Source organism: Schistocerca serialis, chromosome 5 (assembly GCF_023864345.2).
Source record: "Schistocerca serialis cubense isolate TAMUIC-IGC-003099 chromosome 5, iqSchSeri2.2, whole genome shotgun sequence".
Taxonomy (NCBI): Eukaryota; Metazoa; Arthropoda; class Insecta; order Orthoptera; family Acrididae; genus Schistocerca; species Schistocerca serialis.
In genome coordinates, this window is record NC_064642.1 from 360,890,427 (window position 1) to 360,910,576 (window position 20,150).

The 20,150-nt window shown below is 46.2% G+C and overlaps 1 protein-coding gene across 1 annotated transcript in view; it reads left to right on the forward strand.

Moving 5' to 3' along the window:
* The window catches only part of LOC126481688 (protein patched), a 156,650-nt gene that overhangs the window by 96,007 nt on the left and 40,493 nt on the right, over positions 1 to 20,150 (forward strand). Inside the window, exon 3 of the mRNA XM_050105629.1 lies at positions 17,646 to 17,841. Coding sequence (XP_049961586.1) covers positions 17,646 to 17,841 — 196 coding nt within the window. The remainder of the gene's footprint in view (positions 1 to 17,645; positions 17,842 to 20,150) is intronic.

Genomic DNA, 20,150 nt, shown 5'->3' on the forward strand with positions numbered 1-20,150 from the left:
ATGGGGTCGCGGGTTCGATTCTCGGCGGGGTCAGGGATTTTCACCTGCCCCGAGATGACTGGGTGTTTGTGTTGTCCTCATCATTTCATCCTCATTCATGAAAGTGACGAGATTGGGCTGAGCAAAGGTTGGGAATCTGTACGGGCGCTGATAACCACGCAGTTGAGCACCTCCCCAAACCAAACATCATCATCAGTCCATCTAACACAATGACTGCGTATAGAAAGTTAAAAAGAATGACATACCATGTTCGTGCAGGTTTTCAAAAGGCTCACATTTCTGTAGTCAGTGCTAAGATATGGTGTAAAGAGGGACGTCACCGGACAGTGGATGAATGGAAGCAAATGATTTTAGAGACGAATCACGCTATACCCTGCGGCAAGTCGACGGAATGGTTTGGATTTGGCGAATGCTTTGAGAACGTTACCTGCCATCAAGTGTAGTGGCAATAGTGACGTGCAGATGAAGTGGTGTTACGTTATGGGGATGTTTCTTTGAGCAGGGTGTGGTACCTTGCGGCCAAGAAAACGCTAAATGCCGAAGGCTATGAACACATTTTACAGCATTGTGTACTGCGTAAAGTAGATGAACAGTTCGGAGATAATGATGGTTTGCTCAGCATAACGATGCTCCCTGTCATAAAGCGGCATCTGCGGGGCAATGCAAACGGAATCGCCTGCCTAGAATCCCGACGTGAACACAATAAACACGATGCGGATGAGTCGGAACCCCTACTTCTCCCCAGATCCCTGCGTCCAAAATCACCACCACCTCTGGTCGATGCTCTTGAGGAAGAATGAGCTACTCATCCTCCACAGACATTCAGACGCCTAATTGAAAGTGTCCTCAGTAGTGTTCAAGCCGTCATAAGGATAAAGGTCGGACACACCCCATATTAATATACAGCAATAGCTGTCAGGATACTTTTGACCAGATTGTGTACATACTGCTGTGTGGCAGTAAAAATACGTGGGAGAGAGAATTTTATTGCGCTACCTCCATCACTCTTCTGCTTATAAAATTAACTGTTGTCTGGCGAGAAGCTACTGTATAGACGTATTTCCTTACAATGTGCGGTAGCGTTCTCGCTTCCCGCGCCCGGGTTCCCGGGTTCGATTCCCGGCGGGGTCAGGGATTTTCTCTGCCTCGTGATGACTGGGTGTTGTGTGATGTCCTTAGGTTAGTTAGGTTTAAGTAGTTCTAAGTTCTAGGGGACTGATGACCATAGATGTTAAGTCCCACAGTGCTCAGAGCCGTTTTGAACCTTAAAATGACTTAATGAGGTAGCACTGTTTGTGTTCATTAACTCCGGAATCAGTGTTAGTAATACCAATTAATTTGTTATTAATTCATTTTATAGATAAATTACGTTAAACAAATAATTCACTGGGTAAGGAAATACTGAGATTCAGTAGGTTTCGTGGCCGGCCGCGGTGGTCTAGCGGTTCTAGGCGCTCAGTCCGGAGCCGCGCGACTGCTACGGTCGCAGGTTCGAATCCTGCCTCGGGCATGGATGTATGTGATGTCCTTAGGTTAGTTAGGTTTAAGTAGTTCTAAGTTCTAGGGGACTGATGACCATAGATGTTAAGTCCCATAGTGCTCAGAGCCATTTGAACCAGTAGGTTTCATCATGCTGAGTATGAGATTTAAAGCCCCGCCTTCTGGAAAACAAAATGTTTTTCTTAATTTTCGTTCTTTACTCATACACGTGTTGAGACCGTTGCGTATTTTCAGTGGATCTTGTTTTATTTCTGTAAAATTTTTTTACTAAATAATTTGGTTGGTTTCCTATTTTATATCCAAAAACTATAATGTATGGATAATTGGTCCTTGTAAGTGTTCACTTGAAATTTCATAAAGAAGTGATTGAAGAGGCTCTCCTACTTTTGTACTTTTTGTGACATGACTAAATGCAATCTAGACAGTAGTCACGAACACGGAAAAGCATCAACAGGAGCTTCCAACCCCAGCAGAATGATTATTTCATTACGTTGTCATAGTTGACACACTATCAGAAAATGATATACGGCCAGCCTTTACGTTAAAATCGTTTTTCTCGAGTGGTAGAAGTGGAGGTCGGAAAGGGCAAGGTCAGGGCTATACGGCGAGAGAGCCATTCCTTCAAGCGTGAGTTCCCGCAGCGTTTCACCAGTGTGGGCAGCGGTATGTCGTACAACAACACAACACATTTCGACATATTCCATTCCATATTCTGCTGTTTACTCTCCGGCTCGTACTGGTGGATCCGTGTTTCATCACCAACGATGATTCCGTCTAAGAAGCCGTCACGTTTTTACCACAGCGATCCAACTGTTTTTTGGCAGATGTCCAAGCGCGTTTGTTTGTGCACGACTGTGGGTTGTTTCGGAACCCATGTTGCACAGATTCTATGAAACCCAAGTCTGCTGCCGATAATTTCGTAGGCAGAATCATGAATAATCTGCAAACGATGTATAACTTATCAGTAGTAACTCGTCCGTCTACCAGAAACGTGCCACGTGCTCTTTCAGGCTTGTCATTTGTGGCCGTGGATGGTCGTCCGGCTCCTTCCTCAAGCGTAACACCAATGCGACAATTTCTGAATTTGCAATCCACTGGTACACACTCCGTTGCAGCAAGACACGGTTCCCGCATTATGCCGAAATTCTGATGGATTGCAGCCCCAGATACACCTTCGATCACAAAAACCGTATCGCCGCTCGTTGTTCCTCCTTGGTGCAAACTTCTAATGGTGCGGCCATGATCTATCTGCAACAAAAGAAAGAGAAATGGTGGAAGTAGGCTCAGACTTTCATAACAGTACCACAACAGCTCATCAAAAATTAAACCAGGACGATGTCAGTATTAATAATGTGAGAAGAGTTACGTCAGCATTGCGGATAATTTTCGACTTACCCTCGTAGGTCTATACCTAATACAGCTGACGTCACGAAATACTGTCACCGAATTAGTTTAGAGTTATTTATTTTTACTGTTTATTAGCACTGTTTCCGTTTCCTCTCGTATTTGCCTTTTTGGACACCCGTTGAAGCTGCTTCCTTGGTATTTCAGTAATGATCATACACTGAAGAGCTAAAGAAACTGGTACACCTGCCTAATATCGAGTAGGGCCCAGGCGAGCACGCAGAAGTGCCACAGTATGACGTGGCATGGACTCCACTAATGTCTGAAGTAGTGCTGGAGGGAACTGACACCAAGAATTCTGCAGCGCTGTTCATAAACCCATAAGAGTACGAGGGTATGAAGATCTCATCTCAATAGCACGTTGCAAGCCATTCCAGATATGCTCAGTAATATTCCTGTCTGGGAAGTTTGGTGGCGAGTGGAACTGTCCAACTCAGAAGAGAGTTCCTGGAGCCACTCTTTAGAAATTCTGGACTTGTGTCGCATTGTCCTGCTGGAATTGCCCAGGTCCATCGGAATCCACGAAGAGCATGAATAGATGCAGGTGTTAGAGAGGGTCTTACGTACGTGTCACCTGACACAGTCGTACCTGCACGCATCAGGGATCCAATATCACTCAGACTGCACACGCCGCACACCATTACAGAGCTTCCAACAGCTTGAACAGTCCTCTGCTGACATTCAGGGTCCATGGATTCATGAGGTTGTCTCTATACCCGTACACGTCCATCCGTTCGATAGAATTTGAAACGAGACTCGTCCGACCAGGCAACATGATTCCAGTCATCAACAGTCCAATGTCGGTGTTGACAGGCCCAGACGAGTCGTAAAGCTTTGTATCATGCAGTTATCAAGAACATACGAGTGGGCCTTCGGCTCTGAAAGCCCATATCGATGGTGTTTCGTTGAATGGTCCGCACGCTGACACTTGCTGGTGGCCCAGCATTGAAATCTGCAGCAATTTGCGGAAGGGTTGCCCTTCTGTTACTCTGAACGATTCTCTTCAGTGGTCGTTGGTCCGGTTCTTCCAGGATTTTTTTCCTGGTCGCAGCGATGTCAGAGATTTGATGTTTTACCGGATTCCTGATATTCACGGTACGGGAAAATGCCCACTACATCGCTACCTCGGAGCTGCTGTGTCCCATCGCTGGTGCGCCGACCATAACACCACGTTCAAACTCACTTAAACCCTGATAACCTGCCACTGTCGCAGCAGTAACCGATCTAACAACTGCGCCTGTCACTTGTCTTATATAGGCGTTGCCGTCTGCAGCGCCGTATTCTGCGTGTTTACATTTCTCTGTATCTAAATACACATGCCTATACCAGTTTCCTTGGCGCTTCAGTGTACCACTCGAACATTTTTATCTTATTTTAGCGTGTGTTGGTGTACGGTGAGAGCTACGCTTGTAGATTGTGATAGTCGGACTTGTGTGTCCTCGTGACGCTGATAGCCAGCTGGTGGCACTCGCAACTCGGTGTTGTTCCTCCGCGGCCAGTGAGTCAGCAGTCCCGCATCGCCCTGTGTGGTCGACGGGCGGCGATCTCAGGCGCTACGTGTGTGGTCAAGCAGCTGCCACGGATTAACGACGACTCGCAACGATAAGTTTATCTGTCATGTCCAGGCCACGGTCTATATTTCCTGCAGTACATCTCTCCTGCTATTGATGGCCATCTATTGAAACACGATAATTTATTTGCGCATTTACTTCTCTTGCACACGTCCCGGTACTGCTCTAACAGACTCGTCCTCACCATAAAACTGGCCGAAACAGAATGGTATTTAAATAGTTTACTACTTGTAATCTTGATTTAAGGCGGTCGTCAATCTGATGGTTTGTTCAAGACCCGTAATACTTTACTCGCTATCTCCTTACGTCAGAATACGCCTTGCACAACACACTGATAATCGTGATCTCGCATTCATTTGCATTTGCATGCTGACATTTACCAACTGAACCACCATACCGCATAAGTCTCACTTACACACTTTTATGAACTCTGATCCCCACGCCAGGTCGTCACAGGTTCAAAATGGTTCAAATGGCTCTGAGCACTATGGGACTTAACAGCTTAGGTCATCAGTCCCCTAGAACTTAGAACTACTTAAACCTAACTAACCTAAGGACATCACACAACACCCAGCCGTCACGAGGCAGAGAAAATCCCTGACCCCGCCGGGAATCGAACCCGGGAACCCGGGCGTGGGAAGCGAGAACGCTACCGCATGACCACGAGATGCGGGCTTTCACAGGTTCAATCAAAAGAAATAATTTGAGAAAGCGAACTAAAAGTTTGTCGAACCTCTTCACTAAATAGGTAGAATAAATGAAACTAAACTCCATCCGTGCGCAAACACTGTCTCCACGTACGCGTACACCTTAATTGCTCTACCACGCAAACATTTGGGGTTACATTCCTCTGGTATGAGACGTTCCCGGGTGGGTCCACTGGGGACCATATCGCACAATAACCCTGGGTTTGGCGTGGGGTGGCAATAGGGTGGGTGGACTGCTGTGACCTGTTGTGGGGTTGTGGACCACTGTGGGCTGCGGCGCAACGAAGCCTCTCCGTCGTTTCTAGGTCCCCGGCTCAATACGCTAACTCCGCCTGAACAGGCCATGAAGGCCCAATGGTACCGACTGGCCGCCGTGTCATCCTCAGCCCACAGGCGTCACTGGATGCGGATATGGAGAGGCATGTGGGCAGCACACCGCTCTCCCGGCCATGTGTCGGTTTACGAGACTGGAGCCGCCACTTCTCAGTCGAGTAGCTCATCAGTTTGGCTCACAAATTCAGTCGAGTAGCTCATCAGTTTGGCTCACAAATTCAGTCGAGTAGCTCATCAGTTTGGCTCACAAATGCTGAGTGCACCGGACTTGCCAACAGCGCTCGGCAGACTGGATGGTCACTCATCCAAGTGCTAGACCAGCCCGACAGCGCTTAACTTAGGTGATCCGACGGGCCGTTGGCTTAATAGGTAAACTAGGGGTTCTATATAGGGAACATCTGTATAAATTTCTGAAAATGCCAATATTGTTCCATGCTCAGCGCTACGCCATGTAAAGGTACAGACTGTTGGACACACTCATGAATGTGACGTTTGGTGAGTCACCAGCGATATCCAGAATTTCAGGTCGATTCCATGAATATTTTTGCTTTTCTGTCTTCGTACCGATAGTCACTAATTCTAATCGTTGCACGAGGGGGCGTTCAATTAGAAATGTAACACATTTTCTGAAAGCAGTTTAGTTTTATTCAGGATTCCGATGCACCACATCATTCCTCACTCTTTTGGCTACGAAACTCTATTTTTCAACATAATCTCCGTTCAGTGCGTCGGGCTTACGCCACCTTTCCGGTAGGGCCTGTAATCCCGCATGGTACCACGCTAGTGGTCGACGTCAGAGCCAACTTCTTGCTGCATCAGCAACCTCCCCATCATTCACGTACTGTTTCCTGCGGATTGTATCCTTCATTGGACCAAACAGATGGAAGCCGGAAGGTGTGATATCCGGGCTATAGGCTGGATGATGAAGAACAGTCCAATGAAGTTTTCTGAGCTCCTCTCGAGTGCGCGGACTTGTGTGAGGCATTGTATTACCGTGGAGAAAGAGAAGTTAGTTTGCATTATTGTGGAGACGTGCACTCTGAAGCCATTTCTTCAGTTTCCTCGCCCAACGACTCAACGTGCTTTTGTTCACCGCCGGGTCTCCGTAGACACTCTGCAAGCGCTTATGAATGTCTGCGATGCTCTGGTTTTCCGCCAAAAGAAATTCAACAACAGGTCTCTGCTTGGAACGCAACTCCGTTATAGACGCCATTTTGAAGGCTACGTATAGCCGTCCTAACTATCAGAACTTCATGATGATGATTACAATTATCAGTGTGTTGTGCAAGGCGTATTGTGACGTAAGGAGATGCCCCGTAAAGTATTACGGGGTTTGAACGAACCATCAGGTTGACGACCGCCTTAAATCAAGATTACAAGTAGAGTCTATTAAACTATTTAAATACCGTTCTGTTTCGGACAGTTTTAATATGGTGAGGACGAGTCTGAAGCGAAAATATTCCACGATGTCCCACAAAAAATGCTGCCATTTTGCAACCGAAATTGGGCAAGAAAGAAACGTGCTGTATACTTACTGAATGCCACTCTTATGTTACTGCCAAAGTATATACGATAACTACGTTACTAGAACATTCACTCATTCATCAGTATGCAAATATTTGTGTTCCATTCATATTTAACGCTCGTACCAGTTGCTTTTTTGTTGCTCATCTGTGCTCTCATTTATATTAAATATCTCTAATTCCTTTATGATTTTTTTCGTTTTTATTTCCTCTCTATCAGTATATCCAATAGTTCTTACGAATATCATTTCCGCTGTCAATGACGGACGAAGAGAAAAAGAGTAGCTGAGGCGTCACAGGTGTCATAAAACTAGTCCCTCTAGGAGAATCAAATCCGAAATGAAACAAGGTAGGGAAAGATTTGTCAGCTACGGCGAATGCAGCTTCTCTAGCGGTAAGAGATTCCGAAATGAAGTCCTAGGAAACAAAGGACTTACAGACAGTCTCGCCAGCGACCATTGATTAAAATCAATGGGGAAAGTTGAAAATTTGCGCTGGACCGGGATTCGAACCCAGATGTCCTATTTACTAGACAGATGTTCCGATCGCTAAGCCATCTGGACGCAGTAGTCCGCTACGATCGGCCCTCTTGGAACGTCTGGGATGAGAAGATGCCACGTGGAAACGAGTTAGGTCCGCGGGAAGTGTGCTTTAGTAAATGATTTCCATTTATAATTTCTGCTATCGAGCGAACATAACTCTGTAATGTATTCACCGTTGTTTTCTGATTCATAGTCCGCAGCTCGTGGTCTTCCGGCAGCGTTCTCGCTTCCCGGGCACGGGGTCCCGGATTCGATTCTCGACGGGGTCAGGGATTTTTCCTGCCTCGAGATATCTGGGTGTTGTTGTGCCGTCTTCACCATCATCATTCATCCCCATTACGGTCGGAGGAAGGCAAAGGCAAACCACCTCCACTAGGACCTTGCCTAGTACAGCAGTGCGGCTCTCCTGCATCGTCCCCCACGCTCCTCGGAGTGTGGAACATCATCATCATCTGATTCATAGTAAACTTTTCCGTCAGAATTTGTTGCGTATGAGACGCCATACAAGTTTAAATTGCTAGTACTGCTTTTAATGAGTAACAAACCTATGTCGCATACTTTTTATTGATTGTCATATGTTTCATTTGTGTTGTGGTTCAGACATTTTTGTTTTGTTGTTTAAGACTTGCACGACGAAATTTGTTTTATTAACCCTTTTGTCCGACTACCACGTGTTTAATCACAGCACGACGTCTCTGCCCCCCCCCCCCCCCCCCAACAGCCCTCCCCCAGATTCCAGGCTTCTACTCGAAGCAAAAAGGTTTCAAATAAATTTAAGAAAATTTATCCCTTCACCTTACCGATGATATACCGGAACTATATCCGTCTTCCAAATTTACTGTATAGATTTAGTTCGTTTTGCACAGGTGATAAAAGTGAAGCGTTATCAATTAAGTTTATAATTTATTTGATATCTAACATTTATCAAAGGTGCCTCATTTCAGCTATATAATTCTAGGATCTAGTCGATTATTTCGTTGCTCAGACTTCTACATATCTGTATGTATAGACCCCCGGCCACCGTATATCGTATACCGATCCGAGAAATTAAAGTCAATTTATGATCACTGATCTAGTTCCACGCAATCTATGCGCCCATCAGCTAGCTTCCTTATTGGGCAGCCATTAATTAGTATAACTGACAACTATCACAGCGGAGATCCCGCTTACGTATTTCGAGCCAGAGGAGAAACTGCTCCATAAGGAAGAGGAGTCATATATTGGCTATAAAGTCGGGCAGACGCTACATGCTAATCATGCAGCCTTGCACGAGCTTAATTTATTTGAAAATAAATATGAAAAAAATTATGATGGGGGTGTTGAGCAAGCGTTACACAATGACTGTAAGGCATTGAACAGTTGCTAGCAGAAGAGATAAAAATTAACTTAAAACCGCGTTCAGATCGTCGTCCGGCCGTTGTGATTTAGGTTTTCCGTTGTTCCTGAATATGCAGTGGTCCTTTGTCTGTCCCATCCTTATCCAACCGTGCTATCTATTCAAGCTGATATTGCCGAGATACTGTATACTCATACTGTATACTCATACATTCTTGCTTTTGTTTCTCTGACTTGTCGGTACATCTTTCCAAGTGTGTGGGCAGGACTGAAATTCGTAAGTTTTCTCATACAGAGTTTTATATCGGTTGAATACAGAATTCGCAACACGATATACTCATAAGAAGTATTTACCCCAAAGCAGCAAACATTGTCGTAATCTGTTACGTTTGAAAAGTCGCTTACAGAGTGCGTGGCTTGTTACAACAGAGAACTTGACTGCGGCTTTCCAGGTGCAATGTGTCTTGTTGGATAAGCTACGCCTCACTGTACTACAGTGGTCTTGCGAGACCAGACGCTGCTCATTGTGGTAAATATGAGAAGCAATGTCTTCTGCACAGAGAGAATTTTGTGAGTCTGAGAGAAGCGAGCAAATAGATTTTCCACGAGGAGGCGAATAAAAGGGCATCACTCGGAAGACGACGCCCTGGACGTAGCCTCCCTTCTAAAGAACTGGTACTGTATGTTGCAGAGGAGATTGATTTCCAATGTAGTAGCAGACATGAAAGAAAAGAGTGCAGGTTTTTCACCGCCGCGTCGTCCACTTCGAGGCGGCTGTCAGGATGCGAAATTGCTCGCGACAGGTCATTTACATACCCCAACAACGGGTCGTTTCTTATTCTGGTCCTCCGCCGCAGTTGACATCAGTCAACATCGTACTTCCTATACTTATCTTCGCATTCTTGGCAGGTACTTGGGCCGATCTGGACGTTTCGAATCACTTATGGTGAAGAAGATCGATGGTACCGGATTTGTCAAACAGCAAGCTGAGTTCAGAAAGCGCACTGAGGACTGTGAACGATCTTTATCACCCTAGATCGCCGCACAGTAACAAATTTTTCGATTTGAGTCAAAAGCTATCAATATCATACTATAATCGTGACTTCATCTCGTTCTCACGTAGCATGCGGAAAATTTGCGACTTGCAACGTGCCAGCAGTCTTAAATGGAATTTGGTAACGAATAGTGTCGTTACGTAATAGTTACATATAACGATTCACGTAATGTTAGGCTAATTTTTTATTAAAGTACCCAAAGCACGCCTCGAAAAGAAGCCTCCTACAGTTACAGAGGCAGCGTCCATGTTTCACAGTGTCTTCGAGATGATCTGGGTTGAAGGCTATGCAACAATCCCAGAAAGCTAGCACACAAACTAAGTCTCTTCTGTATAAATGCCCTGTTCTCGCCCTTGGTGACGCGCAAAATATAGCGACATTGGCCAATTGCAGATCTTACATTCTCTTTAAGTTTGGTTTCATTTCTCTCCGTGGACAGAGTTGTTGCTGTCAACGACAGAGAGAGGAGACGATTGGTGGACGGGATCACGCCGCCGTATTTAGGAGAATTGTTATTTTATTTCAGTTTTGCCACTCATTTACTTGTTCTTTCCAGTTCTCACCAAACAACGATGAGCTCCTTGTGTATAGCATCATGGAGGTCATTGACGTATTTCCATACAACTTCAAAACAGTTTCTGACACTGGGCGGCTGGCCGCGGTGGTCTAGCGGTTCAGGCGCTCAGTCCGGAACCGCGCGACTGCTACGGTCGCAGGTTCGAATCCTGCCTCGGGCATGGATGTGTGTGACGTCCTTAGGTTAGTTAGGTTTAAGTAGTTCTAAGTTCTAGGGGACTGATGACCACAGATGTAAAGTCCCATAGTGCTCAGAGCCATTTGAACCATTTGACACTGGGCGGATGATAGCCTAAGTATCACACTTCGAAAATTTATCGAAAAAATAAGTCCCATATTAGACTCGTACTTGAGAGCTCGAAACCAGACCCGGCCATACCGATTTATGTATTCCGCGACTTCCCTCGCCCATTTCAGGCTGATGCCAAGATGGTTTCTTCATCATGGTCATCGTCGATTCTTCTTCATTTCTAATCGAAATGTGCTTCTGCTCTCTGTGTGTTATGATGTCAACACCACCACACGAGGCTCACGAGAAAGACTGGCCGCGACGCATACGTCACGCCTACAAGTGACAGCAGCCTTATCTGGCGGGGGTGCGTAACTACTTCAGATGAGTTTAACAATTCATAACTGCGCGTTTAAATACCCGAAAACTTTCGATAGCACACGGCAAAGTTAAGACGTTTCGTGGGTACCTTTCCACTGACATTCCAATTTCCCGCGAGCCCTGCAATGAGCCGAGCGTTCGCGAAGTACGACGGACAAGCCGACTAGTGTTATGTCACAAGTTCGTTGTGGGGGCCCGTATTTCTCTTGGGCTCCGCACCATCACGTTCAGCCCGGTATACTCCATTCTCGTTTTCCGTGCCCGCCACGGTCTCGCAACATTCTAACAAGTGTTATAATGTTTCCTTTTCTGTCGTGATCCTACAGGCCGCTCGCGTTGGTCACGTAGCAAATGTGTTCTACCGGCCTGCAATCTGCTGGTATCGACGTGCCAATTTTTGCTGATTTATGGCAGCTACACGCTTTCACGGTTGAAGCAGAAGAGACGTGCGGCGGGGATTGATTCAGGTCATTAAACTACTTACTTCGGGAAGAGGCAATCACGTAAATAAACACAGAGACATGAAGAAGCGAAATTTTGTTGCTGGCGGCCCGATGGGTGAACTTGTTCTTTCTTTTTTTTTCATTCAGAGGCCGCGATTAGGACAGCGTAGCGTAGAATGAAGCGGCCCTCGTGAGTAGCATTGCATGCTTAATGCATTAGCGGCCAGTAATGGCCCGGACGGACGGCGAGCAGTCTGTAATTGCGGTCGCGGGTAATTGGAATACTGCAGAGCACAGGGCAGGAGGCGCACGGGGTACGCGGAAGGATACGGCGTCCAGGCCGCTGCCTCCCAGGCAGCAAACACCCTCACGTTCATAAAAACAAGATCCCGCAAGAATTCAGTGTCAGTCAATTAATTTACCTTTGAATGCAGCGGCATGAAACGTTTTCCCGTTAAGCTGCACAGTTGCTCATGCCACTGCTCGGATAAAGCGCCATTCACTTGTCGCATCGTGTGCTATTAGTCAAAACGAAGACCTGTATCCTATGTCGCGGCTGCCGTGAACACAGTGAGACTGAATACATAGAAGAATATTCCCGACCACTCACTTACGCTTCTGTAATCACAACACACATTTAGAAGTAGTTACATTTTCGTATATAGTTGACTGAATTGGAACTTTCTAGTATAATAAAACTGTGTCGCGGACTGGGACTCGAAACTAGGACCTTTACCTTTCGCGGGCAAGTGCTCTCCCAACTTTTTTTCCGTTATTGTTCGTTGCATTTGTTCCAGGCGGGCGTCCCATGACACCCGTTCAGTTTCTTTGTTGATCCATTCACTCAGTTTTTTTATTACAGAGGGCAGCTAACATTCTGACCGAATACGCTGAGTTACCGTGCCGCTATCCAACTGAGCTACCCGAAACAAGACTCACGATCGACCTCACAGCTCTACGTCCGCAGCACATTCTATCCTCCAAACTTCACAAAAGTGCTCTTGCGTAACATGCAGGACTAGCACGCCTGGAAGAAAGGATATTGCAGAGACACGGCTTAGCCACAGCCTGAAGATTGTTTCCAGAAATAATGAGCGCACACTCCGCTACAGAGTGAAAATTCATTCTGGAGACGTTCCCCAGGTTGTGGCTAAGCCATGTCTCAGCAGCAACCTTTCTTCCAGGCGTGCTAGTCCTACAAGTTACGAAGGAGAACTTCTGTGAAGTTTAGATGATAGGAGATAGGTACTGGAGGAAATACCGGGTGATCAAAAAGTCAGTATAAATTTGAAAACTTAATAAACCACGGAATAATGTAGATAGAGAGGTAAAAATTGAGAAACATGCTTGGAATGACATGGGGTTTTATTAGAACCAAAAAAAAAAAAAAACAATGTTCACAAAATATCCTACAGATGCGCGTCGTTTGGTGATGACCGTGTGCTCAGCCGCCACTTTCGTCATGCTTGGCCTCTCAGGTCCCCAGACCTCAATCCGTGCGATTATTGGCTTTAGGATTACCTGATGTCGCAAGTGTATCGTGATCGACCGACATCTCTAGGGATGCTGAAAGACAACATCCGACGCCAATGCCTCACCATAACTCTGGACATGCTTTACAGTGCTCTCTATCTAAATTATTCCTTGATTTATTCAGTTTTCAAATTTATACTGACTTTTTGATCACCCTGTAAATCTACGAGGTCGGGTTGTGAGTCGTGCTCGGGTAACTCAGGTGGTAGATGACCCGCCCGTGAAAGGCGAAGATCCTAGGTATGACTTCCAGTCGGGCACACAGTTTTAATCTGCCAGGAAGTTTCATATCAGCGCACACTTTACCGCAGAGGGAAAATTCATTATCGACTACCGAGCGAGGTGGCGCAGTGGTTACCACACTGGACTCGCATTCGGGAGGACGACGGTTCAATCCCGTCTCCGGCCATCCTGATTTAGGTTTTCCGTGATTTCCCTAAATCGTTTCAGGCGAATGCCGAGATGGTTCCTTTGAAAGGGCACGGTCGATTTCCTTCCCAATCCTTCCCTAACCCAAGCTTGCGCTCCGTCTCTAATGACCTCGTTGTCGACGGGACGTTAAACACTAACCACCACCACCACCACCACCACCACCATTATCGACTGAGGTAGTGTAAATGTATCACAAAAAGGAAATGCAAACAGTGATAATGGAGTGCGAATCGGAAGTTCCAGATGTATGAATAGCTACGCTCTATAAATTAAAAAAATATGTCCAATTACGTTATTAGCAGATTGTGAAATTGTAAACATCATGGGCTAGGATCCCTAACACGTCAAACATATGATCTTACACGGACTATGCCAATACTGTGAACAGTCAAACACAATCGTATAGAAATTATCTACTAATATGAGTTTCATACTCGTGTCATAGTGACCGTTACGAAATCGAAATGTGGAGAGCTGGGGCACACGAGTTACATAAGCTGCGGAAGATTGGCAAAGAAAACTGGTAAGAAACTATTTAAACGACGGTATAATGGGAGATGAGTAAATCTCAGATTACATACTAATTTGATGACATTGCTTGTTAACTGTCAACAGTCTTTACACCACCTGTTATATATTGGAGTTTAACCTATTAGTATGAGATACGGCATTAGACAAATTATGTATATTTTACATGCAACCAAGGAACATCGTAATCTTTGGTATGCCGTTGAGACATTTATGAGTAGTATGTATTTTTGATCCGAAGTTAAAGCGCTGTCGGGCTGGGCTAGCACTTGGATGGGTGACCATCCGGTCTGCCGACCGCTGTTGGCAAGCGGGGCTACACTTAGCCCTTGTGAGGCCAATTGATGAGTTACTTGATGGGGGAGCAGCGGCTTCAGTCACGAAAACTGACAACAGCTGGGAGAGCGGTGTGCTGACCACATGCCCCTCCATATCCGCATCCAGTGGCGCCTGTGGGCTGAGGTTGACACGGCGGCCGGTCGGTACCGTTGGGCCTTTCAAGGCCTGTTCAGACGGAGTTTTTTTACGCATTTTTAATCCTTCTGAGGTACTGCTTTGTAAGTACTAACTATGATTAAAACGTACCTAAGTAAAAAAGTTGAGATTTTCATTCTTCTAGTCTGTGTATACTACAAAGGTTTTTTCTGCTTTTGTTGGTTACTCATCCAGTGATGTTGGTTATAGTAACCTAAGCGTTAAAGAATAAAACTGAATGTGTACAGCTGACGGCCACAAAAATGATTCTTTTTTTTTCAAATTCCCAACTACGAGGGACGTTCAATAAGTAATGCACCACTTTTTATTCTCGGCCAATTTCGATCGAAAAAAATGCGGAGTTTGATGTGGGATATCGTGGAATATTCTCGCTTCAGCCCGTATAGTTTGATGAAGTTCAGTAGGTGGTGGCGCTATACATAGCCTTCCAAATGGCGTCTATAACAGAAGTGCGTTCCAAGCAGACAACTGTCACTGAGTTTCTGTTGGTGGAAAACAAGAGCATAGCAGATATTCATTGGCGCTTGCAGTGTGTCTACGGGAACCTGGCGGTGAATGAAAGCACAGTTGGGCAAGGCGTCTGTCATCGCAACAAGGTCGCACAAACCAGTCCGACCTCCCACGTGTCTGCCATTAGCACACAGCTGTGACTACCTCAGTGTTGGACGTGAGAACACTCTCATTCGAGGTGATCGACGGATCACAATCGAACACCTCGCTGTCGATCTGGATATCTCTGTCGGTAGCACAGACACAAGTGCCCACCATTTGGGGTACTCAAGGGTATGTGGCCGCTGAGTCCCTTGCTGTCTAACAGAAGACCATAAAGAACAACGAAGGGTCATCTCTTTAGCCGAGTGAACGATGCACTCCGTGGGAAACAGTACATGAATGATGCGGAGGTTATTGATACAACAAGACATTGGTCCGACGTCCACCAGCAAAGTGGTACCAAGTGTACTTACAGGCCCTTCCAGTACGGTGGCATAAAGCTGTCACATGCAACGGAGATTACGTTGGTAAATACGATTTTGTAGCCAGAAGAGAGGGGAATAATGTGACGTATTGGAATCCTGAATAAAATCAACCTGCTTTCTGAAAAAACAAGTGTTGCATGACTACTGAACGCCCCTCGCACTTGTCTTTTGCAGCTTTCTTTAGTTGCCTGTCTATTGTAATTTTGGCTTTCTCACTTTTTCCTCCCAGTATCAAGCTTTTGGTCTTTTATTCATTCCTACTTTTCGCATTTGCCATTTAGATTTTGAACAGTTTCACTAAACACGTTCTTGGACGTAGTGGCCATGTTGTCTAGCACTAGACTCCGACCCTAGAGGTCTTGGGTTTAGGCCCGGATAGAGGCAAAGATTTTTCTTCCTTCGAGGCTGGTCACATGTCCTCTCACTGTCCTATCAAATCAGTACCGGGGATCTCTCGCAATGGTAAAAGGTCCCTGGAGCGACGGCCTCACCAATCTCCCCCTCTTTAGCGCCGCGGCAGAAAAAAAAAAAAAAAAAAGCACCCTGCCTGCAGCCAAGCCAATTGCTCGGCCACGGGCTTGCGCCGCACACAATGCCTTCACCTTTAACTTCTTGGATTCTGCCAACACCGCCATGTCGTCAGCGATGCATATACACCCACCGTTTTGCCTTCGACTCATTCCTCTGGTTTCATGGCAAACAACGTAGGTGAAAGGCGGTATCCATGTCTGATTCCTCTTCGTAATCCCTCCTTCAGTTCTCTGCCAGTTCTGACTGATTTTTCGCTTAAGGCTGGATGTGTGTTAAATTGTTCAAAATTTTTGAAATTATTTTTGCCACCAGATAAGTTTTGTAGCATGTTAGAAATATTGTCTCCAATTTTCAGAGATCAGTTCGTGTTACAAATGATGTAAAAGCCATCTTGTTCAAACTAATGCGCAGTGCCACGCCCCCTTTCTACATGACTCCGTGCTTGTTTGCGCTATTTTATTATTTCCTGCCATCAGAGGAGACATCTGTGGAGTATAGAAGGTTCTGAGTCCATTTACGAATCGATTAATTACAATTTACTAAAGAAACGCACACGTGGGGAGAACACACAGCCCGAACGAAAGTTTTAATAACCTTATTTAGAAGAAACGTCGAAAGACAATATTTTGCTCCTCTACTATTGCTGAAATTTCTTCATATGATGCTAATGTGATGTTCAATGATATTAACTTTGAAAGAATCAGGACCCTTATGAGACTAGGATTAGATGCGGTAGATGCGGGTTGCTTCCCTGAAAACGTACGTATGATGATATGCGTACCGCTAGTTCTGAAATTTTGGTGTGGGATATTGGCAAAAGGACACGTCAGAAGGATGAGACTAGGAGAGAGCTAAATGAAGACAAAAAAGAGCAAATATATTGTTATGCCCAACACTAAGGTACTTGTTTCTGACATAAATGCTAATAAAATCTGTTTCATTTCCTGCATTTTTCATTTTTCAGTTTATAAGGAATATTTTCTGATGAACCAAAAGATAAAATTTTCTACAGATTTTGTATGAGTACATACTATAACACAACTTCCTACGGCATAAAATTTTTCAACGTGCATTACTGACAAATTTATTAATTTTTTGTGAAATAAAAATTGCTAATTGCTATGTAAAAATTCCAGATGTAGCCAGTAACATAATGACAACAAGTGCAAAATTAGGTCATTTATCTCTTAAACAGTGAAATTTACGTCAGCTTTTACGTATCTGTGTATTTTCTCTCAAGTCCCCCCTTGAGGAATAGCTCCTTAATTTTGTTTCGCCTCAATCATGCGGGGTTTGTCCCACCTCACCCTATCGAAAACTTTTTCTTTCCAAATCACTAAAAACCGCATAAATCTTCCAAAAAATTGCAAGAGGTACTTTTGTTTGCAAGTTATTTGCACTTCCTGCAGGCGACGTTTCCAGTCATCCTGCGTAGAACAAGAACAAAAGATGGTCTCACTATCGAGTCTTGTGGGACACTGTTGGTGATAAGGCCCCGGCACCGCATCCAGCTTGCTGGTACGCTAACATGCTGCCGTTTTGGTCCGCAGAAGGGGGTCGGCTGGAGCAGGAGCTGGCGTACACGCGCCAGGCGCTGGGCGAGGCGGCGGCCAGCACGCACCAGCTGTTCATCCAAACGCCGCGCGACGCCGACGCGGGCGGCTCCCTGCTGCACCCAGGGGCGCTGCTGGCTCACCTCGCCGCCGTACGGGCCGCCTCCGCTGCCACCGTCACCCTCTTCGACATGTGAGTACCTCTCCTCTAGAGACTTGCGATATGCTCTGCTTACTGGCACTGTGAAAACACTGTTCTATCCTCATCTAGAGGAGCGAGACTCGCTGATGTGAGACGTACTCTTTGCAGTAATTGGTTATTACTAAGCTAAATACAACCTCTGACAATAGTGTCTACCAAACTTGAGAACAGCACAAGGAAGATTAACGACGACACAGTCCCACGAGGCTGGTAAATGGTAGGCAGTCTCTTGATGAACATGAGGGGCTGTGACAAGGTCCTATGATACTGATAGCTAGTAGGCATTCTACTGGTAACGGCACGGTCCATGTGAAGTTGGTGGCTTGTAAGCAGTCGACTGGTAACGACACCGTCCTATGAGGCAGATGACTCGTAGGCAGTGCACTGGTAACGACATGGTCCTACTAGCTGGTGGCTCGTAGGCAGTGCACTGGTAACGACACAGTCCTAAAAGGCTGGTGACTCGTTGGCAGTGCTGTGGTAATGTCATGGTCCTACGAGGCTGGTGGCTCATAGGCAGTGCACTGGTAATGACACAGTCCAACTAGCTGGTACCTCGTAGGCTGTCCACTGGTAACAATATGGTCCTATGAGGCAGCTGGCTCGTAGGCGGTGCACTGGTGACACACTCCTACAAGGCTGGTGACTCGTAGGCAGTGCACTGGTAACGACATAGTCCTAAGAAGCTGGTGGCTCGTAGACAGTGCACTGGTAATGGCACAGTCCTAAGAGGCTGGTGACTTGTAGGCAGTGCTCTGGTAATGTCATGGTCCTACGAGGCTGGTGGTTGGTAGGCAGTGCACTGGTAACGACACGGTCCTACTAGCTGGCGGCTCGTAGGCAGTCCACTGGTAAAGACATGGTCCTGTGAGGCTGGTGACTCGTAGGCATTGCACTGGTAACATCATGGTCCTACGAGCTGGTGGCTCATAGGCAGTCCACTGATAAAGAAACAGTCCCACAAGATGATGAGCACGTGGGCAGTCACAACAGATACTGGAAAGCCGTGCCTTTGGGGCGGGTGGTGGAAGCGCAGCATTGGACGTGACTCGGGACGGGGGTGGCACAGCATCTTGGCAGATACCGAAGTGAAAGCAGCAGCGTCTGTAGCGTAGACGTTAGGCGGCTGTTAGTAGCTCGGAGCTCGGGACTCAACTGGCTCTACGTTGGCGGGGAGTAGACTTAAGTGTATCACGCAAGGATGTGACAGTGCGAACATAAATTAGTGCCCGCAACAGCAGCACTTCGTGCTTTGACTTGCACGCAATGTGATGGCGAGACTGGCGCCCCCTGGGCGCTGTGACGAGTGCTGGCGGTTGACTGTACATAGCACTTTTGTTTACAGATAACCAAATAACCTCCTAAGTGAGACAGGGGCCGTACCTGACCTGCGAAACAGTCACATAAATGCGGTGGCCAAAATATGTAGGGGGCATCATCACATACCCAACAAATACATCATTTTTGTTGTATTAAGCTCACCGGATAATTGCTAGTCATGCACTTTTAAGAACGGAAAGGCCTCTTTGGAGCTCTGTGGATGGTGTAGAGCTGGTACCAGGTGGTCGTGTGATGCCCCACGGCTGACGTAAGTCATGGCAGCGAAAGGAAGTGATTGTCAAAGTCGGTTGCACGGAATCACAGTCGTAAGAAAGGCCGACGTGACAGAATGGCAGAAAGTAGCTGTCGTAGACTCTAAGGCAAAAAAATCGCAGGAATTACATGAATGGTACGGAATTCGATAAGTGTGATGTACACGTACAAATAAACAAATGATTAAATTTCAAAAAAATTGGATGATTTCTCCAAGAGAAATAGCTTCGCAAACGGAACCAGTCAGTAAGGCGTTGGTCCACCTCTGGCCTTTATGCCAGCAGTTATTCGGCTTGGCATTGACTGATAGTTGTTGGATGCCCTGCTGAGGGATATCGTGCCACATTCTGTCCAATTGGCGCATTGAATCATCAAAATCCCAAGCTGGTTGGGGGCTCTGCCCGTAATGCTCTAAACGTTCTCACATTGGGAGAGATCCAGCGACTTCTCTGGTCGAGGTAGGGTTTGGCAAGAACGAAGGCAAACGTTGGGAACTCCCACTGTGTGTGGGCGGGCTTATCTCGCTGAAATGTAAACCTAGGACAGCTTGCCATGAAGGGCAACAAAACGGGGCGTAGGGCATCATCGACGTATCGATGTGCTGTTAGGGTGCCGCGGATGACAACCAAAGGGGTCCTACTATTAAAAGAAATGGCTCCCCCGACCATCGCTCCTGGTGTCGAGAAGTATCACGGACGACAGGATAC